The following is a 22,387-nucleotide window of genomic DNA, read 5'->3' on the forward strand; positions in this document are numbered from 1 at the left end:
GTGCGTCGGTGCCCCCTTCCCCACGAGCGGTCCCTTCCGCGCCGCCTGCGCCCCCCCCATTGCTTTGCTGGCACCTGGCGGCCAGTCAGTGGCCTGGCTTGGCGGCGGCGGCGGGTGCTTGTGAGGAAAAACCTAAGTATAATGTAGTATGTTTGGGGGGGGCACGGTGGGGGGGCGCCATTTCAGTGCTTGCCCCGGGCGCTGTCTTCCCTAGTTACGCCTCTGGTAATAAGTGTCTGCTGCTTCACTTCCTGGGAATGCCGCAGGGTTTGGTCTTATCATTGCAATTGTTTACTATTTACATTAAGTGTCTGGAGATGCACAATATACTGTATGTGAGTTGCCCATGAAGGAAGTTCAGGACTTGCAGTTAGTACATAACAACACAGTACCTAGATATGGGATCAGGTGTATGGCACACATTGTCACAGTGTTAAAACAATGTAACTGGTTCACAGTCCAAGGTGTTGATTATCACCTTTCAAGTCTTAATGGCATAGAAGCAGGATACCATCTTTTCCCATATAAACGAGCCAAAGTGTTTTGAGATTAGCCCCAGAGGCCCAGCTCTGGGTTACTACACCATCAGAGGTGTGATGAGTGGGCACTCAACAGGAGGTCTTTTCTCTTGTGGCAACCCACCTGTGGGACGTTCTCCTTGGAGATGCTCATATTGCACTGAGTCAGTTTTCTTTCTAGGTCATGTCAAGATTTGTTCATCCAGCTATTGTAGATTGTTCTGGGTTTTTTTTAAATTGATCTCTGTTGTTGAATTTGTTACAATGCATTTTTATATCTTTTGCTCTTTTTAATTATCACGAACTACCCTGAAAGCTTGTTAACCTGGAGGACAAGATAAAAACAAACAAAAAATGTGGAATGTGGTACTATCAATGTACCCAGCTCTATTTTTAATGTGAATCTGGCCCACTAGTGGCAGTGATGACACAGAATCATCAGGAGGATCTTATATCTGGTTATTATGATATAAAAAGTAACCACAGCAAATACTCTTCAATACATGGATATTTTGTAATTTAATTTTAAATATAACCTTGAGCATCTTGCCTCCCAACATTGAAAACTCTTTGCTGCCCCCTTAAAATCTGAAATGGTGGGCTTGCTTATAGTAGTTTTGTTTTGAAATTTAGCAAAATTCTACAGGTTTCCTTTTTTCTCAATAATTAAGTTCATAATAATTAAAAAGTGCAAAAGATATAAAAAGGCACTTTCCCAGTTCTGTTTAGAAGACCATTTTCGAATTAACTACCAAAAAACTAAAGTAATAGTCTTCGCCAAGAGACCTAAATCTCAAAGATGGAGAATCAGTAGCAACATGATTGAACAGGTTTAGTGTTTTAAGTACTTGGGGGTGGTGTTTCATGCTTCTGGGGGGAGGAAAGCAAACTTAAAATATATAACACAGACAGTGCATCAAAGTGCTACTGTGATTTCAAGATTCTATCGCTCCAAAGGGGAACAATTTGTCCCAGCAGCTATTAAGTTGCTTCAAGCCAAGTCCATAGCCCAGCTGCTCTCTGGAGCTCAGTTGGGTCTGTATTTCTAAGAACAGTTCTTCAAATGCTAAAAGGCATATCCAACTCAGCCTTAAGGCTGGAGTGAATAAGGTGGAGACCAGAGTGTGGTTGGTGGTCTTTAAACATTGGCTAAAGCTAAAATTTCAGCCAAGTAGATTGGCCCCCCTAGTTCTGAAGGATCAGACCCACTCTAAGTGGTTACCCAAATTAATGGGAAAACTCCAGATGGCTGGACTCTCTTCTGCATCTCTAATTGCTGTGGGATTTGATCAAGCCAATAGAATGACAGAATGACGTCTCTTAGATATTGTATCACAAGAAGAGAGAAGCAAATTCCCTAACTGCATTAAGAATTGGTGGGTCACCTCAATTTTAGCTCCGGCAACCTATCTTTAGGAAAGCCTTCACCTTAGCTCATTATGATGTTTTCCCATCAGCTTGGTTGGAAGGAATATACAAAAAGATACCCTATCACTTGCTCAAGTGTTCCTGTATATCAGACAAAGTTGATAATTTGGCTCATATTTTACTTCATTGTAAATTTTACAGCACTCCATGTAACAAACTGATTTTACCTCTCTTAGAGAACATTCAGGGAAGACCAATGGATTTTTATGTAACTTATGTTCTTGCAGATAAGACTACACTTGTTACTTCTTGTGTCGCTAGATTTTGTGCCATTGCATACAAGATCCGTCAAGCAATGGTGAAGGCCCCCACTATCAGTTAGGTAAGGATGTCCCTGATGGGTAACTCCCTCTACCTAAATGCAACTATGATATGACAGACTGTACCAACTGCATTGAATGTAAATTCTGTATATAATGCTGAAATTGGGTCAAGTACCGTAATAAAGATATTGATTGATACAGAAACAAAGAAAACCCAATCCTAAATGTATGATATTTTATAAAACAAAATACACAAGGGTCAGACTAGTCAATTTCACATGAAGTTGACTAGACTTCATGTGAAGATACCGATCAGCCACCTGAACACATGATATTCCTCTCTGTGGAGTCTCCTTACTGGCAGCCATTCAACCCTGAAGATCAATAATAAATGTCCTGTGTAATCAATGCATGTGTGTTTTGTATAGAAGCTCTTCTCGTCGATTGAATGTTTAATTGTTGATAAATGGTTACTGACATCAAAACCATAGCAATTACAGGTGTAATGAGCCAGAAACAGCATAATGGAAATTCCACTGTTCTCCAGTAGAGTAGGAGTAATTTAATAGAAAAAGACATTGTCAAACCTACTTGAAATTCCTGCCTTAGGAAAGTGTGGAGGAGAGCTTGGGCCCTATTTCCTAGGTGGCATTTTATTTCTTAACTATGCACAGTTAACTTGCAGGATTTACAGCAAGTGATGATAGCCACTAGCTTAAGTGTTTCAAAGAAGGACTAGGCATATTCATGGACAAAAGGTCTGTCAATGGATATTGGCCATGACAGGCTACATTGAGTCTTCACAATTTAAGGCTGTATATTTCTGATTGTTAGATTCAAACAGCAAATAACAGCATAGTTATAATACACTGCTGTGAGTTTCCCAGGAATGTCCTGTTGGCCACTATTGGAGACAGAATGGTAGACAAGATGAGCCCTTTGTCCAGTCCAGCAAGGCAATTCTTGTGTTCTTACAGATGTCATACCTGGGCAGGGCAGGTATGGCAGGAAGCACACTGTGGGAGCAGGCAAGGCAAAGTCAAACAAGCAGGAGGTCAGGAGCCAAAGATCAGTCCACTAGGAACAGGCAAGTCAGAGTCAAAACAGACAAAGAGTCAGAAGCCCAAGATCCGTCCATAAGAAGCAGGCAGGGTCAAAGTCCAAAAACAAGCAAAGGGTCAGAAGCCATGGAGAGCAGGGGCACACATCCACAACAAAGTTGCTTCAACAAATAGTGGAAGCAAATTGAGGCCTTAAATACAGCCAGCACTGCAGCCCCACCTAAGCCCGGAATGTCTTAAAGGGGCTGCACCCTTTTTCTTAAGCACTGGCAGTGGCGTGGCTGCTGGTGGGGATTGGGGTGCTTCTGGTTCATGCTCCAACTCAGAGGACTCACACAAGGGTGTGTGGAGGGGGTCAGCAGGTGCTGGCATTTCCACTGGTGGAGGTGAGGGCGCCTCGAAGCATGCCTCATGTTGTGAGTCCTCACCTCGAGACCCACTGGTGTCCAATTCAGGGATCATGACACCTTCATCCTGGGAATTTAGCGTGTCAGACTCTGGGTTCATGACAACAGACTTCTGAACTTCCCATTCTAACAGTATCCTGCCTTCACTTGACACAATTATGACTTGTCATATTCACAATATCTTACCATAGGAACATAGGAAGCTGCCTTATACTAAATTAGACCATTGCTCCATCTAGCTCAATATTGTCTATGCTGACTGGCAGTGGCTCTCAAATGTTTCAGGCAGGAGTCTTTCTCAGCCTTATTTGGAGATGCCAGGGAATGAACCTAGGACTGTTGCATGCAAAGCAGATGCTGTACTGCTGAGCTACATCACTATCTGAGCTACAGCTATCAACTTGAACTAATACTTGTGTATGTGTGTGTGTGTGTTGCTCTCCAGACTCTCCAGGTGAGTTCACACATGTATTTTCATCCCTCAGTGACCCACAGTTGAATGTATGACTTACTTTTATTGAGAAGTGCTACAACTAAGGTGGCATCAAGTGATATGAAAGCTCTGTGGTGTTTGATCCATGATGGCTATTTCACACGTGCAAGTCATTACTTGAAAGAACAAATGTTGCAGGATGATTGTGTATGTGAAAAGTCACCCTAGCAGAACCACTGAGGAGGCAACAAGAGAAATTAGTAACTGAGCAGAGAAGCTTCTAGATACTTATTGGATGATGGATGCACATTGCAAGAGAATAAACAAACATGTCTTCTTGTTTCCTCCAGCTTGAGGATAAAGAGATTTTCCTTTTGTCTCTTGTTCATTCCTCACTGTCATCCACATTCGTTCTATCTAAAATCCAGATATGAACGGGTGGAGTAATTTGTGCAAGTGTGTCAAGCCTACTGAAAAAGGATGCCTCATTCCAAGCTCCCAGGGAGAAGGAAGATGGGGTTAGTTTTGTGAACTTTGAAAGGCCAGGAGACAAGTGATTGCTAGGTTGTCACTAGCCCCGTGTGGACTCTGGGAAGCTTTGCAGTAGATGGGAGCTGGGCAGGATTGGGGAGCAGCACTTGGTTGGGAGTTGCAAGGCAATGTGTGTGTGTGTGTGTGTGTGGTGGGGCGGATGTCATGATTACACAACTTTGACTGAATGCATGGAGGTTTGTTTTATTATGTATTTATTTAAAATATGTATACCCTGCCCCTCCAGTACATTACTGCTCAGGGTGGCTTACAACATTGGTTGGAGGTTGGGAATGGGGCCAGCGGATGCGCTCCTGTTCACCCCTCCCTTCAGTGAATGCAGTTTGAAGGAGAATTGGACCTCAGAAGAGCAATGGTCAACTATTTGTGATAGGGGGCTCAATTTGGTTGCCCCTGCTATCATCTCCCTGCCAAACTCATAACTGACCTCAAACAACTCTGGCAACTGTGCACAGTGGGGCCCTGCAGAGCCTTCCTTGTCCTTTCTTTCCCCCTTTTATAGAAAGAGAGTATTTTATGATTTGGCTAACATGAGAAAACTCACCCAGTCTAGGCATGGAAAAGGCTGATAGACGGAGAGCTCTTTTCTTTCTTGATTCTACAGGAGGCCATTGTTAACTGGTGAAGCAATTTGTCTGGTTGATTCCAATCATGACTGAGACTCTGGCATGTTATCTGATCCCCAAGGTGATCCTCCTTCCCAGTCCAATGTCTCTTGTCTTTAATCTTAGACTGGTGCAGGGGGGCTGCTTAACTCTTTCCCTTTCTGCTTGCCCTCTCAAAATCTCTCTCTCCCCCGCCCCTCACACACACACCAGTTGCTTTCCTATCCACAGGGGGAAAGATACAGGACCTCATATCTTTTCTCCCATAGGGAGCATAAGGGAAGCAATTTTGAGAAGAAAAATGGTCTAAGAGGAAAGGGTTAAACAGCCCTTCTCTCCCACCAGAGTTGCAGCCTGCCCTGCATGCTTTAAAACAAACAAACAAACTGGGAAGAGGAGATGAAACTGCCCATCATTCATTGTTTGACCATAAAAAACTAACATAATTACTCTAAACAAGCAACAACAAATGTTCATGGAAACACTTTATTCTTGAATCTTGACATTAGCATTTTACACTTATTAAGACTAAAACTCATTTTTAAAAATTAATGCAAAGACACACAAAATGCGGTGGGGGAGGGGAAGGTCCAAATAATTGACCTCTAGAATATAAAAGGAATCAAGGCTTTTCTTGATCTAGGATACCTTGTGAACGTCCTAAGATAGTACCTGAAAGAAAAGGAATATGACATGAAAGTCAAAAATGGACAAAATTATATTTTAACAATAATGCTGTATAGATTGCTTTAAGAAATGAGTCTAATATTTCTCATTTGTTGCACTGTGTTTGGTAGTGATCCAAAAGTGGTTTGGATTAAGGGATTCAATACTTTCAGTTGATTTTCAGATCTGGTGGCCATCAAAACTACTCTGATTCAATTCATGCACCACACAAAACCACGGTTTGGTATGATGTAGAACTGACAAGACAGTGTTTCTGACTGGCATCTTTTAATGGAAGGCTCACTGTCACATGTAGTTGGGCCTCCCTCAGAGATGAATATTTGCAATGGCTCCACTAAGGGGCTAATTACATTATAAACAAATTCATGTAACTGAGCTTTGATGATGTTTAAAATGAAAAGCAGCTTTTGAGAGAGGAATTTAGAACAGCGACGCACTCCAACTCTTTTCCTGAAACAAACTTGCTTTTCTAAACACAAAGGGTAAAATGGTACTGGTGGGCAATTTGGAATGGAAAAGCAGCAGACAAGGAAATTAAACCTTTAATCAATCAATCAATCAATCAATCAGTCAGTCAATCAATCCTTTTCCCCTTGCCTCTATGCTCCCCATTTCTGCTTCTCTTCTCTAAACTTCTGTCTCCTGAAGTGGCTTCTTATTTTAAACAAGTAGTTCCAAATAGAATTAATGAAGGCTACTTTCCACTTCTTTTAACACTCAGGTCAATTTAAGGGTTTTAAATAAAATCCATGCAATCGCATTTGATTAGCATTCTTAGAAATTTGACTTGTTTGTACACTATGTTTTTTGTCCAATACAGTTTTAAAGGGGAGGTGCTTATAATATGTGTAACTGCTATCTGTTTTCAAGACGGGAGACTGTAATGAAAAGACCCGCATCAAGATCCTAGGACCCCTCCTTTGCACTGTAAATTTGGTTTGTATCTGACTATATACAAATGAGTTCTACTTTGCTTATACTTTGCGTGCTTATAATATTATGGTGCTTATACTTCAAATGGCTGCCATCTTATTTCAAGCTGGCAGATTGAAATAAAAAAAACCCACCACAGTCCTCTAGGGCCTCCTCCCATGTGCATTTGGCTTGTATCATATTATGAACAAAAATGGTTATCAAATTTATTTATTTACTTATTTTTACACTGCCCAAAACTTACGTCTCTGAGTGGTTTACAACAAAATAAAAACAGAAAGCAAAACATTAGTTAAAACAAAAATGAAAAGTTTTAAAACATTACAACATTATACACACAGACACACACAAGCATGGTGATCTCACAAGCCTTCTTCATAGAGAGGTAGATCAGTACTCGACCAGAAACACACAAGCCTTCTTGGTTTTGGAAAGCAGTAAAAATTGAATTGGTGCTCAGTTACATGAGCTTGAGTGTAGTATGTATTTAGCCACTGATATTAACTCCTGAAATGCATTGTGTTCACGAAGATGTACGGTAATATGAAAGTTTCTGTCTTTGGTGTTCGATCTGGGATGTTCATTTCTTGATGCCACAGTCATTGAATATTGAACATAATGTGTGAACAACCCCTGTGTAATGTTGTTGTAGAATAGTTGTAGGTACTATATAAAAGGCTTGATACCTGTGGTGATGATAAGCACGAGGCCCAATGATACAGAGTGTAAAAAGTGCAAAGGTAAATGCTGGGAGCGACCAGGTTGCTAGAGCATAGCCAAACCATTCCAGTATTTCACCAAAGAAGTTTGCTCCTGATATATATGTAAATAGACCTCCTGCATGAAAAAGAAGTCACAAAAGCACACTTTATTCTAATGTAAAGTCAATATCCCCAAGCATGAGCCTAAAACCCCATTGGTTTGATGCACTACGGGTCTGATTTTTCTGCCCTGAACCCAAAGCTAAATGAAGGCTAATCCTAAAATCGCCTTGGGCTTATCTTTTTAACGAAAGGCGGTATATAAATGCAAAAATAAATAAATAAATAAAAATACAATCCTGGGTTGGGCTGCTGAAATAACACTGGCTGACATCTGGCAAAGCTTTCCAGTAGCATGCCAGGAGGATGTACCCATGTGAGCGAAAGCTTCCAGACCATTACACTGGCTGTGCAGTCCTGGGCACACAGCAGGGGAGAGCAACTATTGCTGATTTGCTCTGGCTCCAGAAGTGCCCTCTGTCACCCAAAAAATATGTCCCTGAGGGTTACACAACCCTCAGAGACATATTTACCCTCAGGTGACATAGGGCACTTCTGGAGCCAAGAGAAAATAGTCAAAATTTGCTCCCCTCTGCTGTGCATTTGGGACTGCACAACTCCACCACAACTAGAAAAGCTCTCCCACATGTGGGTGCATCTTCCTGGTGTGCTACCGAAAGGCTGCGCTGGATGTCAGCCACTGATTTAAAGGGTGCTAAAATGGCAGAATTTAAGTAGCTTTAGGGCCAAACCGGTTGTCATGGAGTTATAACTCATGCATTCACTCATTCACATATGAAGCAGCAGATGAGATTTTTAGCAATGAAAGGAGTGTGTGGAAGAGCAGCACTGAACACTATTACCCTGCTGCACCTTACTTCTCCTCAGTCCATTGTTCCAGTCACTTTTCTCCATTCCTGGCTTATCAAAGCTAGAAATTGAGAGAAGTGCTTGGAGCAACAGATTAAGAAGAGTTAAGATGTAGGAAAGGGGTAAATTAATTGTCTCTCTTCTTTTTCAGCAATGTTAGCCCCGCCCCGCACCATACATACCCAGTTTCTATGTGAATAGGGCAGACATACTTAAAGAAACGTATGTCTGCCATAGTCATGTCTATTTTGGTCCTAATTTTATGTGAGATTGCAGCCTAACTCAATAAATGGACACCTTGTATCATTACCACCTGAGAGATGTTTATTATAAGAAAGTTAAGGGCAGAGCAAAACCAAGCACTTGTGACAGAAAACAGAACTTCTACATTGTGCATAACTCTTGTATTTATGAGGTAAATATTTCTACTCAATCATACACGAGAGGACAAAGGAAGTGGCAGTGGGTTGCAAGCAAGTGGAAATGGAGATCAAAAGTCAAACTTTTCTTTTGCTTTCCTAGTTCTGTATTCTGTGCTGGATTAAACACCCTAGAAGGTAAATCATTCTCAGTTTTCCACCATAATCCCATTACTCTGCTTACTAAACATTTAGTACAGGTGGTTAGTATACAAGAGCAAGCCTTATTAGGGATGTACACAAACCTGGTTGGCCTGGTTTGGTTCAATTCTGAACTGGACTCGAACCTGACCTGGCCAGTTTGGTTTTGCACTTCCTCAAAACATTTGAAGAAAAAGTAATTTAAAATCAACTTACTTCCTCCAGGGGATGCTGCCGCAGCCACGGGGAGGGGGGGTGTCTCCAGAGTTTTCTCCTCCCCTACCAGCCTCCATTATTGCCAGAAATTGCCCAGTTTTGGCAGTCTACATTTGCATTGCCAGGTCCCGTTGGTCCAAAACGGCCACCGCAATGGCAGGCAGGCCTGGAATAGGCCAAAGACCACCCAAACTGGGCAATTTCTGACAATAATGGAGGTTGCTGGGGAAGGGGGAACCTCTGGTGACACCCCCCCATGGCCGTGGCAGCTCCCCCCAGAGGGGGTAAATTGATTAAAAAATTATTTTGCTTAACTTTGAACCCCCTGAACAGGTCAGGGGGGTTGGCTTAATGCCGAACTGAACCAGGTGGGGTTGACTCGACATTGAGCCATTGAACTGAACTGGTTCAATGTTGAACTGGTTAGGTTCCAACCGGTTTGCACATCCCTAAGTCTTATTACATGGCATTACACTACCAGGCCAGGATTACTTCGCTGTACCCTAGCATGCCTCAAAATGGTGGAGCAGGGAGGCTCCCACATGGGCAAGTGGGGTCTGATATTTCTGGGAGATTAAGAAAATTATGACCTACCTTGTGGGATCTTGTAAGTGAACTCCCCAGGTTTTCTTAGCCGGCGTAGAAGAATATCACTGTGAATATTTATTCCCATTCCAGACAAAAACAGCAAGATGCCTAAAGGAAGAGTGTGAAATCTTTATGGGTAGGGCAGTCTAAATACCTTCCACCTATGTTCAAATAATTATCAGCTCTCTTTAACAAGCAGAGTATATTTCCTTGACACCCTTTGACTCCTGCATTGTTCATGCACAAAGTGGTTTCGCACAGTATCATCTATCTGTTGCTTTTAATCAGTGGCTATATGATTTTATCATTTTGTTGCACTTGTGATTTGTTGTTTTCATCTCTTCTGTGAGCCACCTTGAGTGCACTGAGTGTCGTAAGGCAGAATATACATCATCATCAAATACTAATAAAATAATAAAACCACAGAATGGGAAAAGAGGTGGAACAAGGAAGGTGCACCTCTCCTTTCCATGTTTCATTGCAATGTGCCAATCCCGAGAAAGCATTAACGATAAGAAGGAATGACAGTCAGACATAACAGCTTTATTCCCACATTAATAATACAGATCACGTTTTCTATTGAAGAAAGGCTGTATTGGTAGAGACCATGATTAGAGCAGAAGGGGAAACCACAAGACTTGAGTCATACATTCAGAAAAAGCATATGGTATGGTTTTCGTGGAAATGTACAACTTTGGCACCAACTAGGGTATCAGGATGACAGCCCCTCAGCCCATTCCTCTTCTTGATTGTGGGCTTTCCATGTGTAGTTGTTATGTGGGAGAGCATTGTGGATATGCATTTTGAAGCACTACAGTCAGGAATATTTACCATGTGCTTTGTTTTCCTGTATTAATATACTCTCACACACACTACCACCTTAAGACTGCACCTGAAACATGGCATTCTATACCTTCTCTGTGTTTGAGAGGCTTCCCATGAAATATAAATAACTTAGTTTAGGAGAATGGATCTGTGAGAATGAATGGATCATTCTCACGATCAAAATCAGGGTAGGAGGAGCATCCAGCCAAGTGCACACTCCTGAGAAATGGCCATGTGTCGGCAAACACTGAGGTAGGAGGAGGGGAAAGTGATTGTCTGCTCGCCCAATCTGGGTAGGATGGTGTGGGATGTGCTTCTTCTCCACCCTTGAGACAGTGCTGGGTACATCAGGTGGGTTGGCTGCAGTGTTCCCTCTAAGGCAGGCCCACGTACAAGCCCTCACAAGTTTTTTTAATGTCCGCTCAGTTAATTTTAGATCCTGCTCAGGTTGAATGAAAAAGACCTTGTTCCAAATGCACATGCGCACACACTGCCTTGATACTGCCACTTATAACAAAACTCATTCCACACACAGATGAAAAAAAATATTAGAGAGAACACTGGTTGGCTGCTGCCATCCTATCCAGATTGGGGCTGGCAGACAATCACTTCCCTCTCCTCCTCCCTTGATGTTTGCCAACCCAGGATAATTTCTCAGGAGTCGCATGAGGTTTGGAGCCTGGCTTAGATGCTCCTCTTACCTTGATTTTGATCATGAGAATCAGCCCTGGCCTGGGCATTCCAAGTTTCCTCTAGCTGAAATGGCACACATGTGTACATACTTTGGTAGTCAAGTGCCTCAACTCAGTTTGCAGACAAGGAGTATTGTGGCAGCAAAAGCCTAAGGCCAGTGGCAGAGGAATGGAGGCCCAGGTTCTGCCCCCATCCTGGGCGTGCCCTGCGCATGCATGAGTAACACCCCTTGAGCGTGATGTCACACACTTGTTGGCATGGCCTGATTGCCGGAGGGCCCACACAAGTCCTCTGGAGCACATTCCCAGATAGCATTTGCTGGAGGGAGAGAAAGGGAAATAAATGCACTCAGACAGCAAATGCTGGCTGCGAATGAGCTCCAGAGGGCTCACACAGCCTTTCTGTGGCTTGTGGTAGGGTTCTTTGAACCTGTCTGCTCAGTGGTGGCCCCGCCCCGGCTAAGGCTCACATTCATCAGCACCCATGGAAGAAGAGAGATAGTGCAAGCAACTCTCAGTGCCCCTGCAGTCCCCTGACCCTGCCAAAAAGCTGTTGCAAAGGGTTGCAGATGGGCTGAGGCGGGAAGCAGAAAAGTCCAGAAACTGAGTGGAGATCTGCTTATAGAAGATGTCATCTGCTCGGTTTCCAGGCTCTTCCCATTCCCTCTGCAGCCCACCAAAGACTCTTAGGCAATGCCTTTTGGGCAGGTTCAGTGGGCTACAGTGGCACCAGGAAGTTTTTCACACCAGCTTTTAGTTCGCATCGCCTCCAGAATGGAGATGTGCATTCACATATAGGCCAAATTCACCCCGAAGTCCCTGCAAGCTGTCAAGCTTCACACACAATTTGGGTTTTTCGTTGTGCATTAGAGCGTAGCCCAATTTCTATCCAGGGTTAAAAAAAATCCACTTTTTGCTGCTTCTTTTTTTGGCAACTTCAAACTTGCAGTAAAGCCTTGCAGAAAACCCACGGTAAAGCCTGCTGCTTGTGAAAGCTCCTGGAGTTGCTTGCACTAACTCTCTTATGCTGGTGTTGCTGTGTATGTGACTAAATAATGTATCAAAGGATAAGATTTTTGTAGGCAACAGTATACTTCATATCAAATACATCGTGGCATTAAAACCTACACACACACACACACACACACACAGATACCATTAGAGATACCCCTGGTGGCGCAGTGGTATGGCACAGATACCCCTGGTGGCGCAGTGGTAAAACTGCCGCCCTGTAACCAGAAAGTTACAAGTTTGATCCTGACCAGGGGCTCAAGGTTGACTCAGCCTTCCATCCTTCCGAGGTCGGTAAAATGAGTACCCAGAATGTTGGGGGCAATATGCTAAATCATTGTAAACCGCTTAGAGAGCTCCGGCTATAGAGCGGTATATAAAATGTAAGTGCTATTAAGGACACACAAAATAAAAAAGATATGAATCACACATAAACATGAATGCCATTAAAAATCTGAACATTTGTTGAAGCATTAAAGCATTTGTATCAAAACAAAACTACACATGTGCTTGTTTTGCTGCTATAGACTATAATGGCTACTCTTCTGGAACATCGCACATAACTAACTGTGATTAAAGCAGCATTCAGAAAGAAGCAGGCCTTCATTTAAGTCAGAATTCAGTCCTGGAAAATTTTTTTAACTGAATTACAATGGAAGGAGAGGGAAAAAAGACACGTGGAAGGAAAGTAATACATTGGACATTTTGAACCTGATTCACAAATGCCAATTGTTTAGGTTTTAAATATATGAAATGTGCTAATAGCTCCCTCTAATGGTTGGTCCTTAAGATTACACAGCCTAAAACATATTTTATGTTGCAGGGAAATAGATGTGTTAGTCTGTTGCAGCAAAAACCAAATTCTTGTGGAGTCTTAAATATTAACAAATTGAATCCAGATTTAGCAATGGAGACAGAAAGTTGACCACTTCAGAGAAGGCTGGTGACCAGTGATTACCCAGAACCTAAACCTGTGAATTGAGACAAGGCACACATATATAAAGTTATATGTTTGTTTATATTAAATGGTTTAATTGTGTTAAATGTGTTTTATTAAATGGTTTAAATGAGCCTGTTTTGTGTACCTGGTTCATACAGTAACCTGGAATTTCAGCCTTCAAAGTGTGAGCAACAAAGATGAGAGGAGAGTTATGTTTTTATTTTCTTTGTACTTTTTGAAAAAATTAATAAAAGAAAGAGAAAAATGACAAAAATTGTTCAAAGTGATTTCTTTTTGCTACTCAAATATTGTTCTTCTCCCTTGACTTAGTAAGATTTGACATGGAGGCTCCATGAATTTTAGCAGAACTTAATTCAGCTGAAAGAACAGATGCTTGACATCTAGCAACTATAATTACCTGATATAAATCTGATGTCTTTGCACCAGTCATGTGGGTATTCAGCACAGTAAATCATGTAGTAACCTTGAAGGAAGCCATTATAGCTACAAAACAGCATGCAGGAAAAGAACGTTTTCAACGGGAAAGGTCTGCTCCTTGTGAGGACTGAGTAAATGAATGTCCTGAGGTAAAAAGAAAAAGAAAAGAAAACAAACCACATACACAAAATGTCAAGCAGCTGAAAATATGTGCTAGCGTACCAAATATAACCAATCTTAGAGCCCCCAGGAATCTCCCATTTTGCCTCCGGTGAGTTCTCATGATGATGACCTCGAGAACAATAACTTCACAATGGTTTCACACATGATGTATGGAATTTTCTGCCAGTATGTGAAGATGGTCAGGAGCTGGGGATTAGACACATTAATGGAGGAGAGTTCTCTCAATGTCTGTTTAAAAAAACAACCACCACCAAATCCAGTTAACAGACTTATACCCTATTTTCATGATGGCTTTATGAACCCTCCAGATTCACAGTCACAATGGCGAGAGAAGTAAAATTTCTGGAAATTTTCAAGCCAAGGAACCCCCCCTCCAAAAAAAAAACCACCAGAAATTTGGGAGAAAATTGAAATACAGGCAATATTTTTTTAAAGCACTCTTTACTAATCTAACGTCACTTTGTTTCATTAGGAACATCAACAGTGTGGTGTAGTGGTTAGAGTGCTGGACTAGGACCGGGGAGACCCGAGTTCAAATCCCCATTCAGCCATGATACTAGCTGGGTGACTCTGGGCCAGTCACTTCTCTCTCAGCATAGACTACTTCACAGGGTTGTTGTGAAAGAGAAACTTAAGTATGTAGTACACCACTCCAGGCTCCTTGGAGGAAGAGCGGGCTATAAATGTACATAGGAACATAGGAAGCTGCCATATACTGAGTCAGACCATTGGTCTATATAGCTCAGTATTGTCTTCACAGACTGGCAGCAGCTTCTCCAAGGTTGCAGGCAGGAATCTCTCTCAGCCCTGTCTTTGAGAAGCCAGGGAGGGAACTTGGAACCTTCTGCTCTTCCCAGAGCGGCTTCAGACCCTGAGGGGAATATCTTGCAGTGCTCACACATCAAGTGTCTCATTCAGATGCAACCAGGGCAGACCCTGCTTAGCTATGGAGACAAGTCATGTTTGCTACCACAAGACCAGTTCTCCTCTCCTAATATTATTAGTAGTATCTTGTTTACACAGTCAGACAGGCGTTATTGACTGGTTTGTTTTATCCAGACATCGAGTCCTTCCCAAGGACCTGGGATGGCTGAATTTTATTGTCAATTGTTATAGATATCATCACAGAATATAGGCTGTTCCCAGTAAAGCTGCTTTTTGTAATTGGCTGATGGTGATTTCTGTGACCCCTATGGTGTTGAGGTGCTCTTCAAGGTCTTTTGGAACTGCACCCAGGGCGCCAATTACCACTGGGATTATTTTGGTCTTTTTCTGCCACAGCCTTTCAATTTCAATTTGTAGATCTTTGTATTTGGTGATTTTTTCCATTTCTTTTTCTTCTATTCTGGTATCCCCTGGTATTGCTATGTCGATTATTTTGACTTGTTTTTCTTTCTTCTCGACTACAGTTATATCTGGTGTATTGTGTGGCAGATGTTTGTCTGTTTGTAGTCGGAAGTCCCATAATATTTTTACATCTTCATTTTCTTCAACTTTTTCAATTTTATGGTCCCACCAATTTTTCGCAACAGGTAGCTTGTATTTTTTGCAGATGTTCCAGTGTATCATCCCTGCTACCTTGTCATGCCTTTGTTTGTAGTCAGTCTGTGCGATCTTTTTACAACAGCTGATTAGGTGGTCCACGGTTTCATCTGCTTCTTTACAAAGGTGGCACTTGCTGTTTGTTGTGGATTTTTCAACTTTTGCTCTTATTGCATTTGTTCTTAGTGCCTGTTCTTGCGCAGCCAGTATTAAACCCTCTGTTTCTTTCTTCAAGTAACCATTCTTAAGCCATTGCCAGGTCTTGGTGATGTCTGATTTTCCAGTTATATTGTGCAAATAATGACCATGCAGGGGCTTATTTTTCCATTTTTCTGCTCGGTTCTTGACTTGTTCTTTCTTGTAGGCCTGCTTTGTTTCATTGGTGTTAAATAGTTTCACGTTATTGACCATTTTCAGTGCATCTTCTTCACTGTCCTTGATATATTCTTCAAGGCCTCTCTCCTCCTCCTCTACTGTTTGATGGACTTGCAGCATTCCTCTTCCACCTGAGCTGCAAGGGAGGTATAGCCTATCGACATCACTGCGGGGGTGCAGAGCATGATTGATGGTCATGATTTTCCTGGTCTTACGATCTAGCGTCTCTAGCTCTGCCTGGGTCCAGTCTATTATTCCTGCAGTGTATCTGATAATAGGTATAGCCCAGGTGTTTATGGCTTGTATTGGCTTGTATGGTGTCCCCGCCATTGAGTTTCGACTTGAGGATTTTTCTAACTCTCCTGATGTATTCACTTCCCATTTTTCTTTTAACTTCAGTGTGTGCAATGTTATCAGCCTAGAGAATGCCCAAGTATTTGTAATGTTCTTTCTGTTCCAGGTTCTTGATCTTGCTTCCATTGGGCAGTTCTATTCCTTCTGTTTTTCTTATTTTCCCTCTGTTCATTATTAATGCAGCACACTTGTCTAGTCCAAACTCCATTGCTATATCGCTACTGAATATACGGACAGTGTTTAGCAGTGATTCAATTTCTGACTGGGACTTTCCATACAACTTCAGATCTTCCATGTACAGCAGATGGTTGATTTTACTTGATGTTTTAGATGTTTGGTATCCGGGGCCTGTTTTGTTTAGTATTTGTGAAAGTGGAGTCATGGCGATTACAAACAACAGAGGGAATAGTGAGTCCCCTTGGAAAATGCCTCTTCTAATGCTAACCTGTCCAAGTGGCTCGCCATTGATTGTTAACTGTGTACTCCACATGCTCATTGCTTTTTAAATAAATATCTGAATGTTTTTGCTGACCCCAGTTGTTTCTAAACATTTTAGTATCCATGTGTGAGGCAATGAATCGAAGGCTTTCTTGTAGTCAATCCATGCAACACTTAGATTGGTTTTTCTTCTCTTGCAATTTTCTAAAATCATTTTGTCTCAGCAGCTGGTCTTTTGTGCCTCTGGTGTTTGGGCAATTTCCTTTCTGTTCAACTCGGAGCTTTTTCTTAGTTAATAAGTGTTGCATCACTTCATCTGCTATTATTCCAGTGAATAATTTGGACATGGTTGGCAGACAGGTTATCGGTCTATAATTACTTGGAACTGCACCTTTTGCTGGGTCTTTCATGATGAGATGAGTTTTCCCAGTTGTTAGCCATTGTTCAATATCACCTCCTTGCAAAATGTGATTGAACTGTTTTGACAGTTGTTTATGAAGGCTTGTTAGGTGTTTAAGCCAAAAGCCATGCAGTTCATCGTCGCCTGGAGCAGTCCAATTTTTAATTTTCTTTGCTCTTTCACTTATTAATTCTGGTGTTATTATTAGATCTTGCATTTGTTGGTTACATTTTTTGACCTCTTTTACCCAGCCTGCTTTTTTATTATAATCTATTGGATTGTCCCAGAATTCCCCCCAGAATTGCACTGTTTCTTCTTTATTTGGTGTTTCTAGGTTTCTTGCAGTTTCTCCTTCTATGCTTTGGTAGAAATGTCTCTGATTCGACTGGAATTGGAGATTCTGCCTGTGTTGTGTAGTTCTGGCTTCATATCTGCTAATCTTCTTTGACACTGCTGTTATTTGCTGCTTTATTATTTCCAGGACTTCTCTAATTCTCCTTGAATCTAGGTGGTATTTTTGGATCAGATACTGTTTGGTGTTTTCATTCTTCAGCTTCTTGTCTTTCATATCTTTCAATTTACTAGCATCTGATCTAAGCCTGGAGATTTTATTTTCTAATCTAATCTTCCATTTAGGTGATGTACTACTTTCTTTTTTTACAGGTCCATTGATGTTATATCCGAGCTCTTGTGTTGTTATTGTTGCTGCACTGTACATTAGTTGGTTTGTTTCTTGCAAATTCTTGGTTGTTATTTCTGCAAGTGCAGCATTGACATCTTTTAATACCTGAGCAAGTTGTTTTTTGGCAACTGTTTTTAGAGCTGGAAGTCGAACCCTGGTGGTTGTTTGGTTCATGTGCTCAGTTATTTTTTGCTTTAGTTCTTGTTGCTTTTCTTTTAAACGGCATTCGGGTTTTTGAGGTGAAGGCAAAGGGAAGGTTGCCTGGTTTTGATTTTGAAACAGTTCAGCAACAGTGGTATCCTCTATTTCCAACACCTCCTCCACCTGTGCCTGAGCAACTGCATCAGTTGGTGGTGATTCTTCTTCCATATCTTGAGCCTGTATTGCTCTTTGCAGTTCTTCCAGCTCAACTCCTGTGAATACTTTATTTCTTATTATGAATCTTCTCTAGTCTGCTAGCCTTTGTTCTGTTATTTCTGTATCTGGATGCTTCTCTTTCCAAATTTGGTACATTCTTTTAAAATAACCTCTTCTAGTTGGACTAGACTTGTAATAGCAGATCATTATTTCCTTGTTGGCATTTTTTGTATATTTTTTCCAGTTAAGCGATGTTTCTTCCAGTAACTTTGCTGTCTTCAGCCCTGGTTGCTCAACTGAAGATCCTGAGTCCTGTTGCCCACTTGCCACCAGATATCCAGGGACTCCAGCACCTGGCGCGGTCCTTGTTGACCCGGGTGATGACCGATCCGGTATAGATTTATTAAAATTACGTCTCACCATATTGTTGATGGGAGAGGCACTCTTTGTCTGGCTCCTCTGGTGAGACCTGTCCAGTATGGTTGGACCTCTGGCATAGCTCTCACCTTCCTCAGAGCACACAAGCCCCACAACCACGCCAAGGTAGTGCCACACTATTATTATTATTATTATTATTATTATTATTATTATTACAATAATTTATTATGTATTATCTACTTTACTCATAACATTGATCTTGGACTTCAGTGGCTTACCATCAATTTGTTCCAAACATTTAACATATATTAACATATACCAGATCATTTCTGGTAAATTATATTTAGAAGTACAGTATAAAATATTCAGACAATAAGTACAAATGTATTGATACAATCTATCTATATAATTAATTCCTGTAGAGGGGATGCATGGGGATGTGGCAAGCTCTGCCCCCGCTGCAGCTGTGACCAATGGCGGGCCCAGAGGGGGCAATACGTGCAAGGGCAGGAGGGAGGAGCATGCGCCAAGAGCCGGTTGGGGTGGCGCGCACCAGGAGGTGGTTAGCGCAGCGGGCGAGAGGCGGACGGGCGGCAGGAGGAGGACGGGCAGTGGGTAAAGTCTCACCGCAAGGCGAGGAGGAAGGAGGCGGGGGCGAGAGGATGAGAGGAGTGAGGAGGAGGATGGGCAGCAGGCCAAGCCCCGCCGCCCCAAGGAGGAAGATGGCAAAGTGGAGGGAGATGGCGGCAGCGGGACAGCCTTGCCCTGGCCCCCCAGTGAGACGTCCATGGCATTGGGAGTGGGGATGGCTGGGCCCAACTAGCGGCGCAGATGCTCTGCAACCAAGTTCACTAGTTTACTTTTAATATATGTTACATGTTTGTAACAAATTGATGGTAAGCCACTGAAGTCCAAGAATCCAACATCTTAGTTTGTGCCGGTTTATGAGAAGCAGGCAAAAAGTTACGGTTGAAAACAGAAGACACTGGCTTACATACAGCGCAGTGTATGTATAAATATAATCACATATATATTTATGTGGCATAAATATAATCACAAATAAACATTTTGCCTGCAAAGATGGGAAACCAAAATAGGTCAGTTTCATGCTAAGGCACAACGAAACTGAGTTCTTACCAAGTTCTGTTAACTGTCTCAAGTACAATCTTACAGACGAGGGACACCAAACCAGCATTAGAATTTCAAAAGCAAACAACTCGGGAGCCCATTAAAGGGAAAGTATATCCATTCCCAAACTAAAGAGATCCCTGCCAGAACAACAGTGACTGGGTAAGCTTTAAAAAAAGTAACAGGATAAAATGCCTGGAAGATTGTAGGAACAATCTTCCATTACCTTCCATTAGCCTTCCATTACCAAAGCTCTATACAGTCCTCAACAGAGCACTGCATAAAAGCCAGAAGGCGCAAGTCACGTAAGCTATCAGCTTTGGTTGATATGCCAGCTGTGTCCATTTCTTGAGACAAATGACTTCAGAACAGTAGTACATCTGCTGGTTACCTCCAGACTTGACTACTGCAATACACTCTATGTGGGGCTGCCTTTGTACATAGTCCGGAAACTGCAGTTGGTCCAGAATGCACCAGCCAGGTTGGTCTCTGGGTCATCTTAGAGAGACCATATAACTCCTATCTTAAAAGATCTACACTGGTGGCCAATACATTTCCAGACATAATCCAAGGTCTTGGTTATAACCTATAAAGCCCTAAACAGCTTTAGGCCCTGGGTATTTAAGAGAACATCAGGTTGCTTACCTGTAACATGGGTTCTTCTAGTGGTCATCCGTGCTCTTACACCAATGGGCTTTGCGCCTGCGCAGAGACCTCTTTGGAGTTTCTCCAAGCTCAAAAACTCTACAGGCGGCAGCTCCTCCCACTCTGTGATATGCACATGTTCCTTTGATCCCCTGCTCAGTCTCCGAGGCCGACAACCTATAAGAGAAGAACTGAAGAGGGAAGAATGGGTGGGAGTGTAAGAGCACAGATGCCCACTAGAAGAACCCAAGTTACAGGTAAGCAATCTGACATTCTTCGATGGGGTCTCTGTGCTTTACACGAATGGGTGCATAGCAAGCTGCACCCAGTGCATTTCTTTCCTGGTGGTGGGAATCTCAGGCAAAGAGGGACTGCAAGACTGCTGTGCAGAAGGCAGAATCCTTACAAGAGCGCACATTCAAAGCACAATGGCATATGAAAGAGCTCAGTGTAGTCCAAGTAGCGGCCTGGCAGATAACATCCAGGGGAACAGCACGATCAAAGGCAGTAGAGGTGGCAATCACTCTCGTTGAAAGGGCTTTAGGAGTGACAGGTAAGTCCTTTTTGGCAATTTGGTAACAGAGTTCAATAGGCATTACTATCCATCTGGAGAGAGACTGAGTGGAAACTTGTTTCCCCTTGTTAAGACCAAAATGTGCAATGAATAGAGAGTGAGAAAGATGCCAAGGGGTGGTACAGTGTACATAGAAGGCCAAGGCTCTTCAGACATCCAAGGCATGAAGATGATACTGTGCAGAGTCCGTGGGATTTGGAAAAAGGACTGGTAAGGTAAGTTTCTGGGACTGGTGAAAGGAAGAAACAACCTTAGGTAAAAGGGAAATATCTGGTCATAGGACTACTTTGTCCTTGTGAAAAATGAGGTAAGAGTAATCTATTCTAAGGGCCCTAAGTTCGCTTACTTGCCTCACAGAAGCAATGGTAACTAAGAAGGCAATTTTAATGACAAATTGTCCAGTGAGGCTCAAGCCATCGGTCCAAAGAGGGATCCCATGAGGCCGGAAAGTAAAAGGGAGAGATCTCAGGCAGGTGCCATGATAGGCGTATCAGGATGAAGGTGAGCTAGTCCTTTAAGGAAGCATTTAACAACTGGGTGATGGAAACAGGTGGGAGAGTCTGGCAGTGAGTGTGCTACAATGGCTGCTAGGTGTACCCGTAAGGAAGCCAACTTTAATCCCTGTTTCTTAAGGGCAAGAAAGTAAGAGCAAACATCCATGAGGGAGAAATTAGATGGGAAGACATCCCTTTCTTCAAAGAAGTGTTTGAAGTGAGTCCATTCAGCAGAATAAGATCTTACAGTAGAGGATTTTCTGGCTGCAGAGAGAACTCTTAGGAGGGGTGGAGGAAGGGAGGGTGAAGCAGCCACACTGTGAGCCATAGGCGACGGATGTCTGGGTGTTGCAGCCTGTTGTAGTGCTGCATGAGGAGAGTTGGGGAGGCAACTGGACAGCATGCTGTCCAGTCGCCATTCATGAGAGTCTGTCCCTGCCCGGCTGAGGATGTCCACGTGGACGTTTGCAGCTCCCCTGATGTGGCTATAGGGTGATCTTGTATCAGATACACCAATGCCAGATTTTCATTGCTAGGTGGAAAAGTGTTGTGAAGGATGTCCCTCCCTGGCAGTTGATGTAGGCTTTGGCTGTGGTATTGTCAGGCTGGACGGTCACCACAGAGTCTATTATACAAGGCAAGAATCCTCTGAATGCCTTGACGATAGCAAATAACTTGAGAAAATTTATGTGGCACGTCTGTCCTGCTGTGGACCAAGTGCCCTGCAGGGGAAGGCCATCTAGATGTACTTCCCACCCAGCATCTGAGGCATCTGTGGTGAGAGTATGGTGTGATGTTGGTGGCTGGAAGGATGCCGTCAGGTTGAGGAGACAAGCCCAGCATAGGATGGAACGCTTGACGGAGTGCGGAAGGCAAAGCCCAATGGGCTTGTGACTCTAGGTATGGGAGGAAGTTGCATAGGAACCAGCACTGATGGACCCAGGAGTGTAGATGGGTGTGTGGTAGGATGTGAGTTGTAGGTGCCATGTAACCCAACAGATGTTGGACAATTCTGGAGCAGTGATGGGAGGTGGAAGCGATCATGTGGG

General features: G+C 42.7%; 1 protein-coding gene across 1 annotated transcript in view; it reads right to left on the bottom strand.

Moving 5' to 3' along the window:
- Nucleotides 1–5,739: 5,739 nt before the first annotated feature.
- SRD5A2 (steroid 5 alpha-reductase 2) overlaps nucleotides 5,740–22,387 on the bottom strand; it is a 63,816-nt gene continuing 47,168 nt past the window's right edge. The window contains exons 2-5 of the mRNA XM_053285161.1: nucleotides 13,769–13,932; nucleotides 9,889–9,990; nucleotides 7,574–7,724; nucleotides 5,740–5,939 (exon numbers count right to left, since the gene is read on the bottom strand). Of these exons, the coding sequence (XP_053141136.1) occupies nucleotides 5,873–5,939; nucleotides 7,574–7,724; nucleotides 9,889–9,990; nucleotides 13,769–13,932 (484 nt within the window). The 3' untranslated portion in view covers nucleotides 5,740–5,872. The remainder of the gene's footprint in view (nucleotides 5,940–7,573; nucleotides 7,725–9,888; nucleotides 9,991–13,768; nucleotides 13,933–22,387) is intronic.

This window comes from Hemicordylus capensis, chromosome 1, assembly GCF_027244095.1.
Source record: "Hemicordylus capensis ecotype Gifberg chromosome 1, rHemCap1.1.pri, whole genome shotgun sequence".
NCBI classification, from domain to species: Eukaryota; Metazoa; Chordata; class Lepidosauria; order Squamata; family Cordylidae; genus Hemicordylus; species Hemicordylus capensis.